The sequence below is a fragment of the Hyperolius riggenbachi genome, chromosome 7 (assembly GCF_040937935.1).
Source record: "Hyperolius riggenbachi isolate aHypRig1 chromosome 7, aHypRig1.pri, whole genome shotgun sequence".
Classification (NCBI taxonomy): Eukaryota; Metazoa; Chordata; class Amphibia; order Anura; family Hyperoliidae; genus Hyperolius; species Hyperolius riggenbachi.
This window is the reverse complement of record NC_090652.1, coordinates 80,739,134-80,764,977: the sequence shown is the minus strand read 5'-3', so window position 1 is coordinate 80,764,977 and position 25,844 is coordinate 80,739,134. Positions and strand designations below refer to the sequence as shown.

Genomic DNA, 25,844 nt, shown 5'->3' with positions numbered 1-25,844 from the left:
AAAATTAGTCGCTTTGTCGGTCGGGCTTGGCGGCACCGATTTTCATCCAATTTAATTATAATAATTGAATTGGATGGTCGATCGGCCGCCAAGTCGTCTGACGTATGGCCACCTTAAGGCTTGGGCCAAATTGTTTATGAAGAGTTAACATTTATTGAACAGTCTCAAAGTAAGTGGTTTAACTATAGTGAACATGGAGGGTAGCTCCTCCCCTTTCTGCAGAGTAGCACAGTGGAGCAGTTTAATATTTACCTCCCCATTGCTGCTTCAGCAGAAAAGGATCAAGGTGAAATAAGACCCAAGGCAAGATGCTAGCCTTCCCAAGGTTCCCAAGAGGGGACCCATGCTAATTTTGCTAGGGTGTCCCACGGGTTGTTGCTGCACTGCACCTCAAACTGACCATGTTTCAACCAGAAACACTGTCAACCAGAAACACAGCTCCTCTGGATGGGAAGGCAGTGTGCTGCCACATAAAATGGCAAGGAGGACCTAATTTGGCCCGCGAGCCTTGTGTTTGACACTTGTGATCTAGAGGGCAGTGGGGTGGAGACACTGGGGGAGTAGACAAAGTAGTTAGCACTTAGCAGATGAGGCAGTGATCCTCAAATTCTAGCTGTAACAAATTACCAGCTTGCCTGAAAAGGTGTGTCGTGAGAGTGTGTGTGTGAAAATTTCAAGGCTTGGAACATGACGGACAGGCAGTGGGAGAGAGTTCTGTCTGGTTAACAATACCACCATTTACACTGCATTTGTCTTTGGGCCGAATGTAAATAATATATGTATATATAGATGTTTTTTTTTTTTTTTGTTTTATCATAGTGGCCCTTTAAGGATATAATAAACATATTGTAGAGAAACTTTTAAAATATATCACTATAGATTATATGTAAATGACGGTACTAACCAAACCCCTTCCTTCTTTCTCTAGGCTCTCTCCATCTGTGCTACAAGGCTTTACTTGTGCTTCAGGCAGTAAAGTAGATAATAATGGGGTAAAGAGCCTGGTCAAGGCTATGAAAACACAGGGAGCCGCCCTGACTGAAAGCCAGGTGAGTCATTAAAGCCCCATTTTTAGGCATGATACATATTTTATGCATTAAATACAATCTTAACCACTTTACCACTAAGGGTTTTTTTTGTGTGAGTTCATAGCACACAGGCAGCAGGTATTTTGATTGGCTCAGGGATCAAATGTTCCCGTTCTCCAATTATAGATGTGGCAGGCGTCAGCCTCAGCATGTGCAAACAGCAGGCGCATGCACAGTGGTGGCAGCGGTGAGCAACGCGTTAAAACATCCTGTTGCCGTTAAGAGGGGCAAACAAGTTCTTTAAATGCGTCTGCTTTGCATTAAGTGGATAAAAAGTATTTTTAAAAGTATTTTTATTCTCTAGGATACACAAAATTTGATCAAGCTGCTATATATAGAAAAAAATATAATTTTGTTTATAACATTGTGATTTCAACCAGTTAAGCCTAACTGGACAGATATATCCATCCAGCAGGCGCTGCAAGTAGTGTTGCAGCGGTTGCGTGCACATTTTCAGCGGGTGCACGCTTGGTCCCGGCGGCTATGACAAGGGAGAAATTGGAGAAGGCCAAGTGATCCACTGTGAATGAATCAAAATCCTTCGATTCACGAAGTACAGTATGTTGATTCATAAATCCGCAAGTGACAAAACGTAAAAAAAAAAAAGATTGAGCACTCCCTGGTAACTACCGGGATAGTGCTCAGCACCACCTAGTGTCCAAAAAGTAATATTAACTTCTTGAGGACCAGAGGTTTATACCCCCCTAGTGACCAGGCAATTTTTTATAATTCGGCACTTCACAGCTTTAACGGTTTATTGCTTGGTCATACAACTTAGCACCAAAATGAATTTTACCCCCTTTTCTTCCCACTAATAGCATTCTTTTGGCAGTATCTGATTTCTGCTGCAATTTTATTTTTATTAATAAAAAGATAATTAAAAAAAAAGAACTTATTTTTTTATTGGTGCCATACATTGTTCTAGGGACATAATTTAAACATTGCAATAACTGGGACAAATGGGGAAAGGAAATATGTGGGTTTTAATTACTGTAGCATGTATTATTTTAAAACTATAATGGCCAAAAACTGAGGTGGTATGATTGTTTTTCCAATTTTTTCTTATTATTCCTGATAAAATGCATTTAGAATAAAATAATTCTTAGCATAATGTACCACCCAAAGAGACTAATTGGTGGCAAAAAACAAGATATAGGTCATTTTGTTGTGATTAGTAGTAATAAAGTTATTGGCAAATGCATGTTAGGAGCGATACAGGGGAAACTTGCTTTCATGCTGAAGGTGAAAACACCTGCACCTGAAACACCTGCAGGCTGAACTGGTTAAAAGGTGTATCTTGACAGGCAGCCTATTCAGGAAGGCCAATCAAAGTGGGGAGATCACGTCCTACAAAGCGACTGGACCCGAAGGAACTCAGGGTGGGATTAGTGGAGCGGATGATATTTGGAAGGAGTGTGTGTAAGTTGCCAACGCATGCTACGCAGCACTACCACGCGTAGTGTGTGAACATCTCGCACTGCTCACATTAAGCTGCGCTGCTTTAGCAGCACAGCTTAATGAATCAACCTTTCTGACCCATGAAGATCAGTTGAGTGGATTGATCATACTAATCAATGTCTTTTCTCATCAGTTGACATGTTTGTCCAGGCAAGTCACCAGTAAAGGCTACCCAACAGATCTGGACCAGTATCCCAAGGAAATCTTCTTCTATCTAAAGTAAGTCATAATCTCGCATTACATACAGTATACACACAGCGTGTACAGCATGCTGGGTAAAAGGTTTAGAACTCTGGCCTGACGACTGTAAGTATCTGAGAGTGCGTGTGTGTGGTTCTGGTGCTTGTGCAAATTTTTCAGCTTACAGTGGTGAAAATAATTATTTGATCCCCTGCTTCATTTGTAAGTTTGCCCACTTACAAAGAACAGTTTTTAATTTCATGGTAGTTTCATTTCAGTTAGGAGAGAAAGAATATCAACCAAAAATCCAGAAAAAAAAGCACATTACATAAAAGCTAAGAACTCATGGAGAAGCATCAGCAAAAACTCAGTATACAGAGGCGCCAGAGTAGAGAAAAACGTTTTAAAAAACGTTTAAAAGCAGAGGGGGATGCTAGGGTGGACTTACCTCCCTCTTACAAAAAAGAAAACTCACTTGAGTCTCGATAAAACAGAATTGACAAATAATTTATTCAACTCCACAAATGCAATACGTTTTGCGGGCGTGACCCCGCTTCCTCAGGCAAAAATGGGTGCACAACTCAGTGGGTCAAGCAGTAGGTTTGAACATGTATGCAAACCTGATGACTAAATACAAGAAACATCTTACAGTTAGGCTTGCCAACAAGGGGTTCTCCACCAAGTACTTAGTCATGTTATGCTTGGGAATCAAATACTTGTGGCAAGGCATTCCAAAGGTTAGGGGCAGCATGACACAGGGCTCTGCCTCCCAAGGTTTTGAGGTAGACTCTGGGAGTGACCAAGTTATTAGCTCCTGTTGATCTGAAGTTGTGGAAGGTGTGATGCAGTTGCAATAAATCCTTCAAGTATCCAGGGCCTAAATTGTTTAGAGATTTCAATGTTAGTAGGCCAATCTTGAAGAGGATTCTCCATTTTATGGTTAGCCAGTGGAGTGAGCAAAGATGTTATGTGGCATTGGTGTGGTTGGTTTGCTGTTGTTTGTGGGTGATTTTTTAAACTATTGCCGGTCTTCTTATCCCCATCTCCTGTTTGTTCTTGCAGTGCCAATAACTATTCAGCCACTGTAGCTAACACCAGCTGCAAAGATTTCTACAGCAATGTTGGTGCAGCAAATATCAGTGTCCTCCAAAAAGGATCCAAACTGCGTAATACCCTGCTAACTCAGGCCCTGTCTTGTCTGGTGAGTAAACATGGTACCTCTATAGATGTAGTAAGTGGTCAAGTGTTTTTAACTACTTTCCGCATGCCGTGCAGTATATTCACAGCCTGGAAAAGGTCACCGGGTGCACCAGGGCCATGAATACAAGTCTGCAGCGGCGTGCGCCGCCATTACCACCAGTTAGCTGGGAGATGAATGAATGGGAACGCAGTTCCCATTCATTAATCTATGTCCCAATTCAATTAATGCCGGTGTCTATGCGACGCCAGCATGCATTGTATCTTCCTGTTGTTAAGTGCCACGCATTACTTCTGATTCACGTGCTTACGTAGGTGAATCAGAAATTATGACTTGTGGCCAAATAGTAAATTATACCAAAATTCATTTTTATTTAATAAAAATCCCCGCAGTGAGTTTTATAATTAACTATTTCCCTCCCACACCCTCCCATAGTACCCGATTTTTTTTTTATTTTTTATTTTTTTTTTGTATATTACTATTAATTTCTAATTTACAGGCTTGTAATTAGTGATGGACGCAAAACTGAAAAAATGCACCTTTATTTCCAAATAAAATATTGGCGCCATACATTGTACTAGGGACATTTTTTAAATGTTGCAATAACTGGGATAAATGGGCAAATAAAATGTGTGTCTTTTATCCACAGTAGAACGTTTTATTTTAACACTATAATGGCCAAAAACTGAGAAATAATGCATTTTTCAATTTTTTTCTTATTATTCCAATTAAAATGCATTTAGGATAAAATCATTCTTAGCATACTGTACCTCCCAAAGAAAGCTTAATTGGTGGCAAGAAAAACAAGATATAGATAATTTCGCTGTGACTAGTAGTGATTAAGTTATTGGCGAAAAAAAGGGAGGAGCGCTGACAGGTGAAAATTGCTCTGGTCCACAGGGGAAAAAACCCTCAGTGGTCAAGTAGTTAAACATCCATGAAATTTCACTCTTTCAAGTTATGCAGAAAGCCTAGTGCATAAATTATTAGGTGCCAGTTGGACATTTACAAATTGAGTTGTCTGAAGGTTGCTTCCTAAGAAATAATTGCTGAAGAGACAGTCCATTGTGGTGGGAAGGAAGAGGTGCTGGAGAGTTCTTGAAGCAGGCAAATACAGTTATTACACAGAGAAGTTCTTTATGGTGGGCTGCTATTCCCTGGTAGATACCTCATCCTCCTCCTGGGCACCAGAGGTCGGGATGAGCCTGTTGTCCATAACTTTGCAAAGGGTGCTCTGCGTAACGGGCGTAAGGCATCTCCACCTCCCCTACGCAAAGTACCCCCAATCTTATGGACCATGTGTGCTAGCATCAGTCAGGAGGCGGAGCCCTATGCTGGTATGCTCCAGTGTGACCCTAGCCTGACTCTTGGTGGACCCATGGACCACAGCCTCTCTTCCCTCTACTGCCTCTCGAAGCTTGTCAAGAAAATGTGTACCATCACTTAAAATGTTATGATTTACCTATTTTCATGGCAAAATAGATTTTCTCAAAAAAAGTTTTGATCAACTCAACCAAACCTCCTCCCCCCACCCGGGCATCACTAAGTGATCGGTGAGCCTCAGTATAGCCCGTGTACTGGTAATTCAGGGATCCGGCGATTGCCAGACCCCAAATTACTTCTCCCTCCGAGTTGCTACGACTCAAAGGGGGAATAGTAATTAACGCTGCTGGGGAGTTAAGTGGCAGCAGGGAGAGCCGTCATTCGGCTCACCCTGCGCCAAAGTGACCGGGCAGTGAAACTGAATGTATGCTCGGGGAGAACCATTCCTCGCCAGAATTGATCCAACTGATGGATCATATGGTCAGATGTGGATTTCTTCTGTGAGTTGACTTACAATGGATGGTTGCTTGTTTGTATTTCAGAATGTCTCAGGATTTGCTCTCACGGATGCCCACATCCAGGTGTTGGGGAACCTGACCTGTGACCTAAACTCCTCCTACATTGGCAATTCTTCTAGCAGTCTCCTTTCTTCCATGTCTGCATGCAATTCCCTCTCCGATGCTCAGCAGGTCTCAATCCAAACGGCTCTCAGCAGTGGCAACTCTGTGTTTGGGTATGTATTGAAAGCTTTTAAGGGCATTTCACATAAAGGTTTTTCTGCATGTGCTGTAATATGGCTTTCAGAACACTTGTGATTTGCTGATCTCAAGGACACTTTATCAGGCAAATTATGGTGCTCTCTATCCACTGCTTGCATGCATTGCAATGTGCTGCAATTCTAGGTGAATTTCAATGCACTGCCTGCAGTATTTTTGGTGCGATTGCCATTCAGTGCAATTGAATGGCACTTTACATTTGCACCACAATTGAGCCAGAAAACGCAAAACCCTGGGTGTTTTGAAGCCACCCCCACTATAGGGCAATACTTTTCCACATCAGACAATCCCCCACACTGTAATCCATAATGCCAGACCTTTGATTATGTACTCATGCCATTACCATGCCCACTCTACTGGGAAAAAAACTACGGGGAGGAAAAATGGTTTGAACAGCCATGCACCTCCCCTCCCCCCAAGACACAGCAGGAGGCTGGGCTCCTTTTATGGAAGGATATCCCACTTCCAAAAGACATCTGGGCCCATATGCAATTAACTTTTTCTCCTAGGTTCCCTCTTAGGTGATATTTTTAAACTTGTCAATAAAGTGCCTTTCAAGCCAACAGAAAGCAAAAAAAAATAATACTTAAAATTATTTTAATAGTACCTTTTCACCTACTTTTTGGTACTTTTTTAGTTGAAAAGTCCTGGAAAGTTATTTTAAATCAAAGATAAAAATGCATCTCCTGGGAGAAAACTCAGGTAAAAAAGAGAATTGCATACGGTGCCAGGACTTCAGAAGGAAATGATAGCTGGCGTTTGACCAGGGAATGTGGATCCTGGTCATTTGTTTTAGAGTGGAATTAAAGCCAAAAAATTATGTATCTGATTTTACTGGATAAACTGGGTAAGAATTGGAACTTCTAACACATTCTGCGTTTTAGTTGGGCATATTTCACCTCACTTCCTGTTCCTGTGATAGGGTCACCAAGAACAGGAAGTGACACTGAATCTTAGTAATGAGGAAACACAGAGCATTAAAAAGCAGTTTCTTGGGATGGGCAAGAAGAACCTCTGCACTATAGCTGCCCCGGCGTAGAAGATCTCTCACATCTGTCTGGATAAAAAGGTCACGGCTTATGAGCGTAAAGTCTCGCCACACTATATTTAACGGCCATTAAATATGTGAGACATAAAATAGCAGATGAATGAGCTCACTCGCCTATTATTTTATGCACAATATGTTTAACAGGCGTTACCTTTTGAGCAGTAAACTATATGCACATAAAATGTTGCATGCCAAGTGTGCCAAAAGAGACGTGTGTAAATTCATTTGTTACAGCATAATGATGCTTTGTAAATCAGCCCCCTTTATCTTACTACCTTTATCTTGATGGTTACTTAAAGTGTACCTGAAATGAAAGACATTTCAGGTACCATACTTACATTGGGCTCCCTTAAAGAGAGCCAGAGACGAAAACAAATAATAGATTTATACATACCTGGGGCTTCCTCCAGGCCCATCAGCATGGATCGCTCCCACGCCACCTCTATCGCCGGTACCGGGTCTTATCATTTCCGACGGAAGCGGCCAGTTGTACTCATCCGCAGGGACTCCCTCCATCTTGCCGGCGCCTGCCTTATGCAAGCGCCTGCGCAGTACGGAGGGAGCGCACTGCGATTGCGTCGACTGGCCCTGACTGGCCGAAATGACGGGACCCGGTAGCGGCGATAGAGGCGGCGGAGGATGGCGGCGTGGGAACGATCCATGCTGATGGGGCTGGAGGAAGCCCCAGGTATGTATAAATCTATTATGTGTTTCGTCTCTGGTTCTCTTTAAGCCCCCTTGAGGCCGCTCAGTCCCTCGCCGTCTCCCCGGGTGGCTCCGTCCCCCGCAGTACGGCCCGGTATCCTGGCCCAACCATGCGCGCTATTCCTTCGTGCTCCCGCAGCTGGGAGTAGTCTACACCTGTGCAGTACTACTGTTAGTTGTCACCCGTTATCATGGTACCACCCGCAAGCAGTAATTGGTTGGTGGTGGCGGTTGTGCATGCGTATGCAGCGCACCCGTGCTAACCATCCAAAGCCAACTTACCAATCGTCTGGCAGCAGGGAGGGGCGTGGCATGTTTGGTCAGTCCGTGATCAAGCCCCAGCTGGTGTGAAACAATTGTCAAGGGCGAGGGTCCCTTGTGTGGGTCATCCGGACAGATGATATACTGTGATTTTATATACATGTGCAATGCTGCCATCATTGTTTTTTACACTTTGAGAGCAATAAACCCGAGGATTGCTAGAATAATGGTCCCCACATCTTTGTTGCTACACATGGTTAGACTGTTTAAACTTTACGTGGAGGCACAATTTTAAAAGGCAATTAGCACCGATGGTGTTTACCAATCCCTGGGATCGTAGTGAGTGCGGGAAGACCATCCTGTCTCTTTGAAGTTTGCATTCAACAAAATGCTGTGATGTCACAGAACTAAGAACAATGCCAAGCACATTTTTTATTATGTCATTTTGTTAATGCAAGGTCTAATTATAGAATATGCAGTGAATAAAGCTCTACATAAAGATCTGTCTAGCTTTTCTAATCTTCCAATATCTTGTTTGTGAAGGAATCCAACTACCTGGACATCTGATACCCTAAATTCCCTTGGAAAATTCAGTGGATTTTTACCCAAGACTGTTCTACAGAACATATCTACTGTACGTATTAGTGATCAATTAATATTGCCAATTTCACTTCATCTAAAATGTTCAAAACTTTCACAAGGAAAGAAATGTTTGGGGGTAATTACCAGTGATTTGAGAGAATCCATCTTATAAATGGCTCATAATGTCAGAGGAAATTGAATATACTTGACCTTTTCTTTCTCCTACCCCAATTCTTCAAACTCTATCACTCCTAATCCCAATTCACTTAACCCTAGTTCTCTGAGATATAGGATTAAGAGAAGTAGGTTAGTAAAATCAAGGTAAGAGGATGTAGGGACAGTAAAATTATTGCATAATTACCATTAGGGTGATTAGTGTTATGGGTTAGGGTTAGGAGAATTAAAGTTTAAATAAATAACATTGGGAGAATTAGATTGAGAGAAATTAGGATTGGGAGAATTGGTAATTGATTAGAATTAGAGTTCGTAGAATTGAAATTAGGTTAGAGGAACTAGGTTAAGGAGAATTATGATTTGGAAATTTAGGAAGTTTGGGGCGTTAAGGTTAGGGTTAGAAAAATAAGGGTTAGTAGAAGGGTTAGAATATTTAGGCTAAAGGTTATATAAATTGTGAAGGGTTAGAAAATGTAGAATTTTAGCTTGAAGAATAGGGGGTCAAAGGTATAAGGACAACTGTGGATAGGGGTAAATGTGGGGGTAATTGCTGCATTTTAAATGTAGAGTTGCCTTTAATATATGAGTTGTTTTTTCTTAACTAAAACCATATCCATTAAAAATTGTCATGTTGGCACTCTGTGACAAATAAGTGGATATTTTTGGCTCTCGGCGGCTAAAAGGTTTGCCATAACTGCTCTAGTGTGAATGGGCCCTAAAAGGACCTGTTAAGCCTTTCACAGCTATCTTTTTAAGTGCCTACTTGACTGTCCGTAGTCATTACTCTTTTTCCTGGTTTACAACCAGAGACACTTAAAGTGGATCCGAGATGAACTTTTACTCATTGCATAATTGTGTTCCTTTCCTATTGTTTATAGGGCATTCCTCAAGACAAATACTTTTTTGTTTTTGTTTTAATACTCTAATTCCCTATAAACTAAACAAGCCATGCCCATAGGTTTTCAGAGAGCCAAGTCACTTTCAGACAGTAGCAAGGGCTCATGGGAGCTCAGTCTGGGCAGGAGGAGGGGGAGGTATTACTAGCCAGAGATTTCAGAGGGAGAGGGAAGGAGGGAGGAGGAGGGGGATTAGGTTTTTTTTTTTTTGCTCAAGATGCAGATAAGCCTGCCTCTGTGTAATGTTTACAAACAACATGGCTGCTGTCATTGTATCACAGAAAGATATAATCATATTCTATTTAAGCTGTTTGCAGCTAGATTTGCTGTGTAAACTATCTAAACTTTAGATAAGATGTATAGACAAGTTACTTGTTGTAGTTAGCTTTTCATCTCGGATCCGCTTTAGCCATATAAGGACTGGCCGAGGTTTGATTGATCTGTGCTGCGTGGGCTCTTCAGCCCGCAGCACAGATTGGGTAATAGCCAGGGCGATCAGACTTCCCCCCTTTTTTCCCCACCAGGGGGATGTCCTGCTGGGTGGGGGGGGGGTCTGATCGCCGTCGGCTGCTTTTGGTTAGCGGGGGGAGGGGCTCCTCAAAGCCCCCCTCCACAGCGATATTCCCCCTCCCTCTCCTTCCCTTCCTCTCCGCCTAACTGTGGGCGGCACAGGACGGCGATCCGTCCTGTACCGCCTCTGATAGGCTTCAGCCTATCAGAGGCCGGGGATCGCCGATCTCCTTTACTGCGCTGTTGTGACAACAGCGCCGTGCGACGTAAACACTGGGGATTTCTTCCCCGGGTGTTTACATTTCGCCTGCGAGCCGCGAACGGAGGCTCGCAGGCTGTTCACGGAGACTCCCTCTGTGAACTGACATGGAACGGCCTCTCGAACGAGAGGCCGTTTCCATCGAAATACAACTGCGACTAGCCACCGCCTATCGATGTTGGCTGGTCATTAAGTGGTTAAAGGGACACTTTAAGACACAACCCTGCCACACCCATCATCACGCCCCCCACCACACCCCTAGTCACTGGCACCAGAAAGAATTCAGAAGCAAAAGATGCGGTTTTATCATTCAGACCACACTGGTCCTCTCTATTATCATTAGTTCTTCCCTTTAACATTTGAAAATATAATTTAACAATGTAAATGTTAGAAATAATGTTTAGAGTCTGTTAAACACATTTTTTCAGTAGAAAAATACATACATTTACATGGATCTGTATATGAGTCCTACAAGAGGGACACATTAGGAAGAAGGAGGGACAAGAGGGATTTCATTCCCAAAGAGGGATTGTCCCTCTAAAAAAATAGAAGCTATGCTTACAACTCTAAAATTATGCCTAGCAAAATGTATACATGCCTGCTCAGTGCTCACATCTAAAGCTATCTACACAGCACAACAGTCATCTGATCTGCACATGTTTGGATGGATCAACGGACAATCAGCTAATGTCTGTGACATGTTTATAATAGCTTTAAAACATGTATTTATGACTTTTTATCGATAGGTTTCTCTAACATCCTGGGCAAAGAATGCACTACAAAAGTCCACCTTGACGAGGAGCCAGTTTGCTAACATAGTGAACAATTTGTCCCAAACAAGATCTCGCCGTGATGCAAGTGAGTGGGATGGATATATAAAAATCAGTCACACTCTTTTTCATTGACACTCTAGGCTTATGTACAAAAAATAAATTGACCATCTTAAAATGGGATGAAACTCCATATTAACTGAAAAATATAAAATAAATCATCCATTAAGAAATTATTTATTAAGCTCACCTATCCTATTGTTTTTAGTGTTCACTGTGAGATTTAAGAGAAATGTGATATAAAAAAAGAAAAGTATGTTTCCAGGGATGGGCTTCGTAATTCAGATGAGCCTTAATTGCCGCAGCTGTGTGGCTGGATGATAAGGGGTCATTTACCCATAATTCGTCGGTCCTCCCTGCGCTCCAAACAGCTTGCATGCGTCCTACTGGACGTGTTGCAAGCCTCACTATGCGCACTTCCTCCTTCAATCCCGAAGGAGGAAGTGCACATAGTGAGGCTTGCAACGCCTCCAATAGGACGCGTGCAAGCTGTTTGGAGCGCAAGCATGACGGCAGAATTATGGGTAAATAACCCCTTATCATACAGCTGCGGCAATTAAGGCTCATTTAAATTACGAATTCAAGTCCTTACGGACTTATGATTACTTGTGAGCCCATCCCTGTATATTTCTGCTGGTTTCCTCAATGTGCCAAAAGTGACATCACTTCTAGCCTTTTTTTTTTTAACCCAGCTCAGCGGATCGTTCATAAACAACCTTATCAGTCTGCAGACAGATTGTACACACGCACTACTGTCGGGAGAACGCCCAGCGGGGGGTCTGCCGTTCTCTTTAGTAGTGCTTGTGTACGCACCTATAGTGTCCTTATTTTTATCTGAATTGGGAAGTTTCTGTTATTTGCATTTTGAGATAAGCTTGTTACTGTAGCTTAAAAATAAATATATAAATGAATACTTCCCACAATCCTGTTGTCACTGCACAGTTTGGAAAAAGGGACGCAGACCAGGTAAAAACATTTTAATGGGCATACAGGATTGTAGAAAAAAAAACAGATTTACATAAACATTTGGGACACTAACTATTTTAGGCAATTTATTATTTTTGGATGTTACAACCCCCTTTAAACTCTCAAAGCGTAATCTGACAAACAATGCCACCCTTCAACTCCGAAATGATGCAAAGTTTGTAATTTGAAATTGGATTGGATTGGACTAGTTAGCAGTTGCTGCTGATTTGGTTTGGCCCATTTGCAAGCTGCATACACATTGCAACAAACTATACATCAAATGAAAGACAGAGACGCATTGCCACAATTGGACCTTTTTGAGCTTGCACTCCTTGCCTGATGAAGTGGGTTATACCTGCGAAACGTGTTGCGGAGTGCCAAAATAAATTGTTATTTGCGATTTGAACAATATCGATTGTCCATCATTTCAGGAGGTAAGTCCACCTGTACTCCTCCTTTTTAGTTGTTTTTAGATCATTTTAAAATGCCTGGCGCCTCTGTCCAAATTTGCACAGTATATAGTCCACCTTGGGTGGAGGGGACTTTCCCCTTCTTTCTATCTACAGAGAGCGACTTCTTAAACCTGAGTGGGGTCAGGTTCTAATGCTCCCCACCTGCATTTCAAGTGGTTGCCTATGTGATAACCCATGTTTGTGAGTATATCCACATCTGTTAATTATTTCGCCAACAATTGTTAGACTTACTGCACTATATTGGGCTCTCGGTTTTTCTTTGTGTTTCAAGTGCATCAAATGAAAAAGTAGCATCTCTTTAGTCAGATCTGGCCTACAGCATTCTTCATACAGCAATTCCAGGATGAAATCTAAAGCCCTACTTCAGCCTTTTATTTATTTAAATGAATACTATAGGGAACGTTTTGTGCTTTGTACATTTGCGCTTTTTTGCAATACATATATTAAAAATACCTGGCTGCGGGCTCTTACCTTGGTCCTCTAGTTGCTTCTTGCTAGCAGAGGGGAGTATATTCTCCAGCAGATCACATAACCACTCCTACTTACTACCTCTGCTGAAGAAAGAACAAACTCTGTAATCAGTGGCGTAACTACAACTTATGGGGGCCCCCAACAAAACTTTGATGGGGCCCCAATGTACACACCATTTAAACTCATATTTGTCAGTGTACAAGTGGCTGGATAGTGTACTGGTTAAGGGCTTTGCCTCTGACACGGGAGACCTGGGTTTGAATCCCATCTCTTGCTGTTCAGTAAGCTGCACCTATTTAGTGAGGAGACCTTGGGCTAGACTACCTAACACTGCTACTCCCTGCAGAGTGCGCCCTAGTGGCTGGAGCTCTGGCGTTTTGAGTCCACCAGGAGGAAAGCGCAATATAAATGTTATTTGTCTTGTCCTCCTCCTCCTAACATGTTTTCTCTGATAACAGGCTGTCCAGCTGGCTCTCAGATTACAAGCAGCAACGTTAACAATCCCACCCTCCCATTGTCCTATACACCTACCCTACTGGACAATTGTTTGGACAATACTACTCTGTCAAATTATCTTAACATACTGGGCAATTTAGGATTCACAACTGATCAGCAAGCCATCATAAAGAAAAAGCTTGATGTTGTAAGTACTGTTCAACTTTCTTTAAATTAATGTTTGCACCGTTGTATTATATTGTACTATATCTGTTTGTTGTGGCACTGTCGGCCACTTAAAACTACACAATAAAAATATTCTTTCAAATTAATGTTTGCATAAGGGGCATTTCTGGAGCTATTGCCAACCTCATGGAGATGGCCCTTAACCGGCTTGCTGCCTTGCTACTGCAGCTTTATCCTCAGGAGTGCAGAACAGTCTGCATACACAGAGTCATCCGGCATCCTTGTAATGCATGATCCGCCCAGTGATGTTATACTTATAATGCAGCACGGGAGAAGTGGGACACTATCCTAGCAGGGGCCCAGCCTCTCACTGCGCTTCCTACTAGCGTCCACCTCCATGCGGCCATTTCACTTCTCACCTTAGGCAGTCGCAAGGTTTTCGGGCCTGTTATGCAGGCCCTGACTATGACCACCGTAAATAGAGAGTCCCCTTCTCATTAGCGTTCCAGCATGGCAGTAGGGCTTGTAGATGCAGAACTTTAAATGAGGCCTGGAGATCTCTGGATCAATGTGGCATACAGCTCCACCCACCTGAAGCTAGGCCCCTGCCACAGCATGCTCCTCAACCCTCTTGAATCTGGTCTGAGATATCATCTTAGCGAAGCCCGATCTCTGATGCCTCCTCATCCCAGCCTTACTCCTCTGCTGTGGACTAATACTACTCTGTTTTCATGGTGCCCCTACATTTATCTTCCTGTCTGTGCTGCACCTGCTAATTGATCGGTGGCTATAGCGATGCGACTGGCAGCTTTTGCATGGAAAATTCCTGTACTTCCTATGCCTGGAGAGTACTCCCTATTTCTGCATGCTTGCAGAAAAGCATTTGACTGACACGCCGGCACAAGCTTTTGTATACCATCCTGAATTACTAAAATTCTCCTTTCCTTCTCCATTGTTTGTGGCTTGCTCAGCTACTTTGTACACATAAACAGACACTGAGGATTTATCAGACTCTGGTGATGAGGAGAAATTAAAATGATGTAGACAAGAAATATTCATCTAGGTAGCCACTGGGGTGACTAACTTTAAAAGAGGAAAGAATAACACATGTAGGGAATGGGCAAAAAATCAGGCTATAATAAAAACAATTTCTAAGGGCCCTTTTCCACTAAGAAAGCTGCGCCCGCATTTCTATTACATACTACCGTGATTTTGCCGTGATCCAATTGCGATTCGTGGGGTGTACCGCACGATTGCCGTGTGTTTGTGATTTCTGATGGGAGGGGGAAAAAAACCAGCAGGGGGATTTATGAATTGCGAGGAAAATCACGTGATCCAATAGAATCGGCCCCAATGAGTAACAGGCAAATGAATTACAACCTGGTCGCATGGGAAACCGTTTATTTTGTTGTCATTTGCATCTTCTAACTACGGCTCAAACACAGTGGTGTAGCTATACGGGGTGCAGAGGTAGCGACCGCATCGGGGCTCTTGGGCCATAGGGGCCCCAAAGGGTCCACCCTCTATCAAAGTATTAGCTCTCTATTGGTCCTGTGCTCGTAATAATCACTTCTATAGATGCTTTGAATAGCAGTGATCCTTAACACACTTTTCTCTATCCCCTTCTTGCAACTCTGAATCTGTGGTTGTCCTTGGCAGGTTTTGGTGCGCCATATCAATTATCATGTATGGGGGACCCCATTTAAAACATGCACCGAGGTCCATAGCTCCTTAGCTACGCCACTGCTCAAATATCACATTTTCTTTCAAATTGCAGCTCTATCCTGGAGGCTACCCAGACACTGTGGTATCCAACCTTGGAGCCATCGCTTCCGTGAGTACAGATGCTGACATTAGCAAATGGAACATCACTTCTGAGGATACACTAGCAAGCCTACTCTCAGGAGGACTACCAGACAGTGTGGTGAGTGGAAGCCTGTTGGTTCTTGTTTTGGAAATTAAGTATTTTTACGATTACAGGGACAAATTGGACATTGTGTGAAGCTAATGTACAGGATCAGTGGTTTTCGAAATAACCAATCATCTTGCTCTACTTCACCCATTGTGGTGTGACTGAGTTGCAGTCACTTTAGAAATTGTTTGGAATGAAGTACCAGTTTTGAAGCTAGTTTTTTAAGAAGCAATCTCATAGCAACCATTTTGACATTAGCAGTGAGTGACATAGTGGATGAATTCTAACATCAATGGGAAACTCAAATATTGCTTCCAGTGAGAAACTTGTGAAAGAAGAACCTCAGATGACTGTAAAGAACCCCACCAAATCCTGCACCTTTCCCTAAGACCTGACTATATCTAACTATTGACTGAATCTTGGGGATGATTTTTAGGAAGCTATTTTAACCGCTCCCAGACCAGCGCAGTTGAAATCTACATCCTGCTTGTGGCTGCACGGCTCTGACAGGACATAGATTTCAACAATTGTTGCCGCGCGGTCCCGCCACTCCCGCTGTTCGCTCTGCTCTGCCCCCACCGTAACCCACTCGCTCTGCCATCAGAGCTCTGTTAGCCAGTCAGGATCCCATTGGCTTACAATATGGACTAGGTCAGGAGCCAATGAAAGCAGCTCCTGACCGGCGCACAGAGCTCTGCTGTTATAGAGACAGCAGAGAGAGGGACCTGTGGCGAAGGGAGAGCAGCGTGACAGCCGAGAGCAGCGGATCAGTGCAGCGAATCGTCGGTAAGTGCCGTTTTTGTGGTACCAGCAGTCTCTGGTCCTTAAGGGGCCATAGACTGCTGGTACGGAAGTAGTTAAATATATTTTGATATCAGCAAAAAACCCTGTAGTGGATGGTCTCTTATATCAACAGGTGACTTAAAGGGGAACTGAAGAGAGTTATATGGAGGCTGTCATGTTTATTTCCTTTTAAGCAATACCAGTTGCCAGGGCCGGCCTTAGGTTTCACAGCGCCCTGAGCGTAACCAGATTTTGGTGCCCCCCCCCCCCCCCCCCCCCGCCGTTCATCCTCTCTACACACACCACACACCACGCAGTGCATTGGGAAAAAGATTTCAGTTGAAACGCGTTAAGCGTGAAAGGAGCCATAGGAAAACATGGGTCTTACTTTGAAAATCAGTTTTCTTTCCGTTTTAACTGAGAGCAACTGATTTTGTAAAAGGGCCCCAAGTTTATATAAGCAGCAAGTCTTGTATATGTAGGCAGATCCCCCTTTAGTGTATATATAGGCAGATCCCCCCCTTTAGTGTATATATAGGCAGATCCCCCCCTTTAGTGTATATATAGGCAGATATATACACCAAGGGGGAATCTGCCTATATATACACTAAAGGGGGGATCTGCCTACATATACAAGACTAGTAGCCTATATGCACTAAGGGGGGATCTATCTGTTATAGGCAGATCCCACCCCCCTTCCTTAGTGTATATAGGCTACTAGTCTTGTAGGCAGATCCCACCTTTAGTGTATATATATTAGGCAGATCCCCCCTTAGTGTATGGGTAGCACGGTGGCGTAGTGGTTAGCTCTCTCGCCTTGCAGCGATGGGTCCCTGGTTTGAATCCCGGCCAGGGCACTATCTGAAGGGGTTTGTATGTTCTCCCCGTGTCTGTGTGGGTTTCCTCCGGGCACTCTGGTTTCCTCCCACATCCCAAAAACATACAGATAAGTTAATTGGCTTCCCCCTAAAAAATTGGCCCTAGACTGTGATACATGCACTACATAATACATACATAGACATATGACTATGGTAGGGACTAGATTGTGAGCCCCTCTGAGGGACAGTTAGTGACAAGACAATATATACTCTGCACAGCGCTGTGTAATATGTCAGCGCTATAAATTCTTAAATAAATAGTGTATATATAATATAAACACCAAGGGGGATCTGCCTACTATATATACACTAAAGGGGGGGATCTGCATACATATACAAGACTAGTAGCCTATAAACACTTTAGGGGGGGGTCTAATCTGCCTATTATAAGCAGATCCCCCCATTAGTGTATATAGGCTACTCGTCTTGTAGGCAAGTCCCCTCCTTTAGTGTACATATATTAGGCAGATCCTTAGTGTGTGTATATATAATATATACACTAAGGGGGATCTGCCTATAAATACACTAAAGGGGGGATCTGCCTACATATACAAGACTAGTAGAGCCTATATACACTAAGGGGGGGGGGGGATCGGCCTACTATAGGCAGATCTCCCCCTTAGTGTATATATGCTACTAGTGTAGGCAGATCCCCCCTTTAGTGTGTATGTATATAGGCAGACCCCCACTTAGTGTGTGTGTGTGTGTGTGTGTGTGTGTGTGTGTGTGTGTATGTGTGTGTGTGTGTGTGTGTGTGTGTGTATACTTAGGCTACCAGATCCCCCTTTAGTTGCCTATAATATGCAGCAGCCAGCAGATAAGATTCCCAGCTGAGCTGACCGCTGTATGATCAAAGCTATATACATCCAGCCTCCCTGCCTTGACCTGGCTGTGTGTGGCAGTGGGTGACTGTCCCTCGAGACCCCGGCTGGCCATCGCCCCAAGACCCCAACTGACTGGACAGACCATGTCACCAGCAAAAGTAAGGCTCCGCTCCCCATCCTATATATATATATATATGTATATATATATATATATATATATATATATATATATATATATATATATATATATATATATATGCTGGTGACATGGTCTGTCCAGTCAGTTGGGGTCTTGGGGCGATGGCCAGCCCGGGTCTCGGGGTCTCGAGGGACAGTCACCCACTGCCACACACAGCCAGGTCAAGGCAGGGAGGCTGGCCTGGCACACGGCGGGCTTCCATCCTCCTCCTATCACGCACGGGGCCAGCAGCGCGGGGCGGAGACTATCACAGACACTGCCTCCAAGAGGCTGCAGGCTCCAGCACTTGTTTCTGGTCTTCGCCCCCATCACCCCCAGCGGCACCAGGGGGCGGAGCCAGAGGGAGACAGTCGCAAGTGAGCAGATAAAAATAAACAATATGCGGCCGGGGGGGGGGGGGGCAGGAGAGCGGCGCGGCGCCCCCCCTGGAAGCCGGCGGCCCGGCGCCCTGAGCGATCGCTCCGGTCGCTCAGGTCAAAGGCCGGCCCTGCCAGTTGCCTGGCAGCCCTGCAGATCCTCTGCCTCTAATACTATTAGCCATAGCCCCTGAACAAACATGCAGCAGACGAGGTGTTTCAGACTTTAAAGTCAGATCTGACAAGACTAGCTGCATGCTTGTTTCTGGTGTTATTCAGATACTACTGCAGAGAAATAGACTAGCAGGGCTGCCAGGCAACTGGTATTGATTAAAAGGAAATAAACATGACATATACCTCTCTCTTCAGTTCCCCTTTAAAGAGGATAGTAAAATGTAATAAATTACTCAGGATACTCATCACTCATCTTTACCGTAATTTTCCTTAATTAATCTTGTAACTATATATTGCTGTATATTGGTATGTAAATCCAACCTTTCAGTGATGTGTAGCCTAGGCTATGATGTCACGCAGCCTTCTGCCCCAAAGCACTCTGGGAGATCAGGTGATCTTCCTGCTTGCTCCACAGAGGGGAAAAAATGCACAACCTGTTTGGAAGCATCTGCAGAAACCCCTTTATTTCTGTGAAATGATGATTCTATTGAAAAACAAGTGTCATTACACTAGTGTTGCTTGGATACCCCCGATCACGAATTAGAGTAAATCTGGCCACGGCAGTATCGAAATCCGGCTACGGAATTCCGAATTCGACTCTGATTTTAGCCGCGATTGCATGTAGAATCCGTGATTACAGCCGTGATCATGGATTTGACTTTAGCATTAATAGCAAAACCCCCATACATTCTACAATCACCAAAACTGGATGGACTATAAAGGTGATCAGTTGCTACAACGTTAAAAAAAACATTCAAAAAGTACTTTATGTTTTTGAGAGAATCGATTTTAAAGTTTCAAATGAAAAAAGTATTCGTGATTAAAAACCCACCAAAACCCATTGAATTTAGCGGTTAATAGCAAAGCCCCCTTACATGCTAGAAACACTAAATTTGCCAGATATGTTAAGAAGTACAGTGGGAACAAGAGGAAAAAAGTTTCAAAGGAAGTTTCATTAACTGTCATTTACCGCATTTAAATGTATACTTTTTTTTCCCTTCTAAAACTTTAAAATCATTTTTTCTCAAAAACTATAAGATCTTTTTGAAAAAAAATGTTTTCCCATTGTTACCACTGTTCTTCTTAACATATCTGGCAAATTTGTGGTTTCTAGCTTTTAAGGGGGCTTTGCTGTTAAAGGGGAACTGAAGTAAGGGGCATACGGAGGCTGCCATATTTATTTCCTTTTAATCAATACCAGTTGCCTGGTAGCTCTGCTGATCCTCTGCCTCTAATACTATTAGTGATAGCTCCTGAACAAGCATGCAGCAGATCAGGTGTTTCAGACTTTAAAGGGGCACTATGGTTAATTTCTTTGTTTTTTTGTCAATGCAATATTTATATCAGTATGTGGAGCATAATTAGAAACATGTAATGTGGCAGATGAATTTTTTTTTTACACTGACATCATTCTTGCAGAGGTTTAGAGTCACGTTGGCAGATTTACCTTACTGACGCGACTCAGGTTAATCCACTATGTTGTAGGAGGCATCTTTCCCTGCTGTTTGAGATGCCGTTATTGTCCACCCCTCTGGGCAGCGCTGGGAGGATTGTCCCATCTTCCAACTGCACGTTCGTGCAGTTACAGAGGTCACCCATCAGCCGTAAAGTGCTGCAATTAGACACTGAGCTGAGTGGCACGCAATCTCCATCTGCGGTGGGAAGCAACCGCCGTGTGGTGAGGGACGCAGCCTCACTGATGACGCTGCCTAGGCAAGGACCCCTGTACTGAAGCTGGCAAGGAAACGGACACCTATTGTTGTCCGTTTCTATGGTTACCAGACTTCGGCATTGGAAGTGTGCAGTGTAGCAGCGGAATGAAACAGCAGACACAAGCGCTGTAGCTGTGTAATGCTTTTTATGTTTTAATTTGGGTGAAAAAAAAAATTCACCCAAATTAAAACATAAAAAGCATTACACAGCTACAGCGCTTGTGTCTGCTGTTTCATTCCGCTGCTACACTGCACACTTCCAATGCCGAAGTCTGGTAACCATAGAAACGGACAACAATAGGTGTCCGTTTCCTTGCCAGCTTCAGTACAGGGGTCCTTGCCTAGGCAGCGTCATCAGTGAGGCTGCGTCCCTCACCACACGGCGGTTGCTTCCCACCGCAGATGGAGATTGCGTGCCACTCAGCACAGTGTCTAATTGCAGCACTTTATGGCTGATGGGTGACCTCTGTAACTGCACGAATGTGCATTTGGAAGATGGGACAATCCTCCCAGCGCTGCCCAGAGGGGTGGACAATAACGGCATCTCAAACAGCAGGGCAAGATGCCTCCTACAACATAGTGGATTAGCCTGAGTCGCGTCAGTAAGGTAAATCTGCCGACGTGACTCTAAACCTCTGCAAGGATGATGTCAGTGTAAAAAAAAAATTCATCTCCCACATTACATGTTTCTAATTATGCTCCACATACTGATATAAATATTGCATTGACAAAAAAACAAAGAAATTAGCCATAGTGCCCCTTTAAAGTCAGATCTGACAAGACTAGCTGCATGCTTGTTTCTGGTGTTATTCAGATACTACTGCAGAGAAATAGACCAGCAGGGCTGCCAGGCAACTGGTATTGATTAAAAGGAAATAAATATGGCAGCTTCCGTATACCTCTTACTTCAGTTCCCCTTTAACCACTAAAGTTGGCGGGTTTTAAGGTAATAATCACGGCCCATGATCACAGCTAAATCCGTGATCACGAGACGGATTTGGACCACAATCACGGATGTATTCGCCCATTTCGATCGCTGCCGCGTCATAACATTTATATGTCCTGTCGCCGATCACGGCCCCTCGGTCCCACCTACACCGCCCGGTGGCCGGCATAAGCATGTGAATCTCCATTGGGCTGAAAAAACAAATGGGAATCCTCAGCAACAGGGAGAATTCTCATTGGTTCATGGTAGACCAATGAAAAGTCTCCCTGTTGCTAGGGAGAATTGGCCTAATGCAGCCTATGGAGAGCACCATGTTCCTGCTGGCCTCCGGGCTGACGGCAGCGGCAGGACAAGTGAGCAGCAATGTGTACGGGTGGACGTGATCGACACAGGAGCAGACACGGAGCGGATGGATACTGCTTACCGTCCAACTTGCATCCACTCTAGTGTGAACCAGCCCTAACATTGACCTTTTACTTTCACGACTTCTTGGGCCAGTACATTTAGGTTGTATGAGGGTTGTTTTCAGTGGTTTTAAAGGACAACTGTAGGGAGGCTGACGTGTTTGTTTTTCCTTTTGTGCAATACCAGTTGCCTGGCTGTCCTGCTGATTCTCTGTCTCTAATACTTTTAGCCACAGCCCTTGAACAAGCATGCAGCAGATCAGGTGTTTCCAACATTAATGTTGGAACTGACAAGATTAGCTACATGCTTGTTTCTGGTGTTATTCAGACACTACTTCATACAAATAGATCAGCAGGGCTGCCAGGCAACTGGTATTGCTTAAGGGGGAATTCATATGGCAGCCTCTATATACCACTCGCTACAGTTGTCCTTTAATAATATGCTTTGGTTTATCCTTTTAGCAATGTTTCCCAATTCTATACTGGTGCTGCTTTTTTAATATGAAGATTAACACTGACAATGTTTTGGATATACAAAGTGTTCAGTTTCCATTTACCAAGTGTTCTAGTTCCTCTGGCAACACAGTTGTGGTGGTGCAATCATCTATCCACTTTTAGCAATAGGTACATTTTAACCATTTACCGCCATCCTAACGTATTAAAACGTCATGCTTACCGCTATTAACAGCAACATGACATTTTAATACGTCGCGCATTCCCGCCGCTGCTACCGCCGTGTGTCCGCCGCTACCGCCGCCATTACCGTCGGGATCCCGTGCTGGGTGATTGGGGAAGAGGACCGAACAGTCCTCTACCCAATCGCAGTGCCTGGAGTGAATGGACATGACCGCGAACAGCGGCTACGTCCATTCACATAAACAGGAAATGTAACAGTTTAATAAAGTGTAAAAAAAAAAAAAAAAAAGTTAACACTTCCTATGAGTGTTCACTAGCGCCATCTTGTGGCCAAAAAGTATATTACACCTACAAAATACATACATTTTCAAGTATATACACATCATTAATAAAATTACACTTCCAACCCTCCCCCCCAAAAAAAACACTTGTAAAAAAAAAAAAATCAGCTTAAAAAAAATAAATAAATAGTTGCCTTAGGGACTCAGCTTTTTTATTCTATATTTTATGGGGGAAAATTAATTTTAATTTATTACATAGGGGCTTGTAATTATGGCCAGAACAAACAGAAAAATAACCACTTATATTTCAAAATAATATACTGTCGCCATACATTGTGGTAGGGACATAATCTAAACGGTTTAATTATCGGGACCACTGGGCAAATAAAACGTGTTTGTTTTATCCACAGGAGAATGTTTAATTTTAAAACTATAAAGGCTGAACACTGAGAAATAATGATTTTTTTTCTTTTTTTTCTGTTTTTCTCATTAAAATGCATTTAGAATAAAAAAATTCTTAGCAAAATGTACTATCCACAGAAAGCCTAATTGGTGGCGAAAAAAACGAGGTATAGATCATTTTCTTGTGATAAGTAGTAATAAAGTTATTAGGGAATAAAAGGGAGGAGCGCTGACAACTGAAAATTGCTCTGGTCCGTTAGGATAAAAACCCTTGGGGGTGAACTGGTTAATTATCTCATTAATTTTTTTTTGCTCCACTGATCATTTTCCTTTCTTTGTTCCCTGTGCCATTTTCAGGCCCTGTCAGTCATCAGCAGATACATTAATTTGAATAACTCTTTAAGCGGCACTGCAATCAATGCTATTGGCTCCCAAAGGATTTGTCTCTTGACTTCAGCTCAGTTGGCCAACATCACGTCAAGTGCTCTAAGGTAAGTACACTTTGTGTAATAAAGACAAAATCAAATTCAATTTAAACACTGCACTGTATGATGCTGCCAAGAATCTCACTCTGCAGTACAAGTTCTCTGATCTATTCAGCATTAGGGTATTGTACCGTGTTAGCCATCAACAAAAGCAAGAAGGTATCATCCTGATTCAAAACTTCTTGCTTTCAAAGTATTCAGAAATCTCTCTGCTGTTATTATCTTATCTCAGTATACCAAGCTGTATTCTTTTGCCGTTGTCAAAGACAGAGAGAGAGGGTAGCTTGTCATCTCCCCATCCCACATTCCTGCTTCTCATTGATTGGGCTCTGAGCACACTGCAATGTGAAAGGCTTGGCTGAAATCTGATCCTGTGCTCACACTGTGCCAGATCCTGTGCCAGAATGACACAGCAGATTGGAGAACTCAGGGAAGAAAAGACATCAGTATTTAGCTTCAAACTATGGGAAAAAGACACGGAGGCGGTTAGGAACAGAATTCTCTTCATTTACTATATAAAATTCATTGAAATCAAAATGTGGACAGTACAATACATCCGTTATGTAACTAGATCAAGTATTTACTTATATATGTGTTTCATAGAATTGCTTAAAGGTTTTGTAGAGATACAGATTGTGTGGCAGAAAATGGAAATGCCATTGCATGGCAGGAGGAATCAAAATGTGTGAGGCTGGGTTCACACTTGTAACCAGCATTACAGGAGCGTTGCAGTGCGATGATCACATTGCACCCCAATGGGGACTACCGCAACGGTGCACTGTAATCTCCCTTTTGGCTACAAGCCAAGGAGGAAGTAAGGCCCTCTAGCGCTCACTTCCTGTGGGCGAAAAACAAATTGTGCAGAAGTATATTGAAAAATAAGCTTCCACGCACGCGCACCGTGAACACGAAAAATTTAATATATCTGCGTCCTCACTGACTTACGTGACTTCCAGCCGCCGCGCATGTTACCCAACAACATGCTGTTGCTTTCGCGTTAAATCGGGCACTTCCGGCGGATCGCATCACAGTATGAAATGCCCCACAGACTTTCATTGGTGTAGCCTTACCCTGCAGCTAAACAGGGTAACGCAATGCGCCAGTGTGAAAGGGGCCTGAATGTTCTCTTCCTGGAGTCCAGTCTCTTACTGGAATCCAATCCAAAATGGCAACATCCATGAACACTGTGTAGAGAACGCATTTGTTTAGGAGAAATGTATTAGGCCACAGAAGAAGCAAAAGGCAGAAATGTTTACAGTATTAATAATACAGAATATTTTGTAAGAAAATGGGAATGCCCTCTAAAATTTCTATCTAAGTGAGACTTATTTTTCTTGTTCACCTCTGTCGACAGTGACGCCATGCCTCTCGATGTGTCATCTTGTAACCAGTCGGCGAAGAATGTCCTGTACACCAAAGCTAATGCATCCTATCAGGGAATGGTCAACCAGTCATCGGCCTATTACAAACTCATTCAGCCGTATCTAGGTGAGTGATGAATGAACAGGCGACTGTGTGCATGTAAAATCCTGACTGATGAGCATTCCTTTCAAGACAATCAATAATTGTAATCTTTGTCATAAAGCTGATTTCACAGCTGTGTTTTACTTTCTATCATTCAATATAATTAAATATAAGGCTTGCATATATTTATATGTAATATTATATTAGCATCATTATTGTGGTATATATCAACCCATACTGAGACCAAAAAAATCATCCATAAATAATCCATCCAATTTCCGTAATGCTGTGGATCTGAATGAAAGTCCTTCACCAGAAGGGTGGGAAGGGGTGGCGTGGTCACATAAACACACTCAGCACCACAAGTCAACCTGGGGGTTAGTTTGGGGTCAGGTAAAAGTCTAACTCCAGAAAACCTTTATTTTTTTCTGCTGTATGGTGTGGCAAGTGGTTAGAACACAGGTGTCAAGGACCACTGGCCGAATGCGGCCCTCCTTGCCTTTTTATGTGGCTTCCTAGAGCTTCAAATGTGCATCAATGTAAGCAGTAAAAGAATGACAGCACACTGC

General features: G+C 43.1%; 1 protein-coding gene across 1 annotated transcript in view; it reads left to right on the top strand.

The window, feature by feature from the left end:
- Nucleotides 1-25,844, top strand: part of MSLN (mesothelin) — a 90,041-nt gene that overhangs the window by 54,635 nt on the left and 9,562 nt on the right. Inside the window, exons 18-27 of the mRNA XM_068247290.1 lie at nucleotides 929-1,049; nucleotides 2,680-2,765; nucleotides 3,789-3,927; nucleotides 5,790-5,980; nucleotides 8,581-8,671; nucleotides 11,205-11,316; nucleotides 13,657-13,841; nucleotides 15,597-15,743; nucleotides 23,684-23,817; nucleotides 25,166-25,299. Of these exons, the coding sequence (XP_068103391.1) occupies nucleotides 929-1,049; nucleotides 2,680-2,765; nucleotides 3,789-3,927; nucleotides 5,790-5,980; nucleotides 8,581-8,671; nucleotides 11,205-11,316; nucleotides 13,657-13,841; nucleotides 15,597-15,743; nucleotides 23,684-23,817; nucleotides 25,166-25,299 (1,340 nt within the window). The remainder of the gene's footprint in view (nucleotides 1-928; nucleotides 1,050-2,679; nucleotides 2,766-3,788; nucleotides 3,928-5,789; nucleotides 5,981-8,580; nucleotides 8,672-11,204; nucleotides 11,317-13,656; nucleotides 13,842-15,596; nucleotides 15,744-23,683; nucleotides 23,818-25,165; nucleotides 25,300-25,844) is intronic.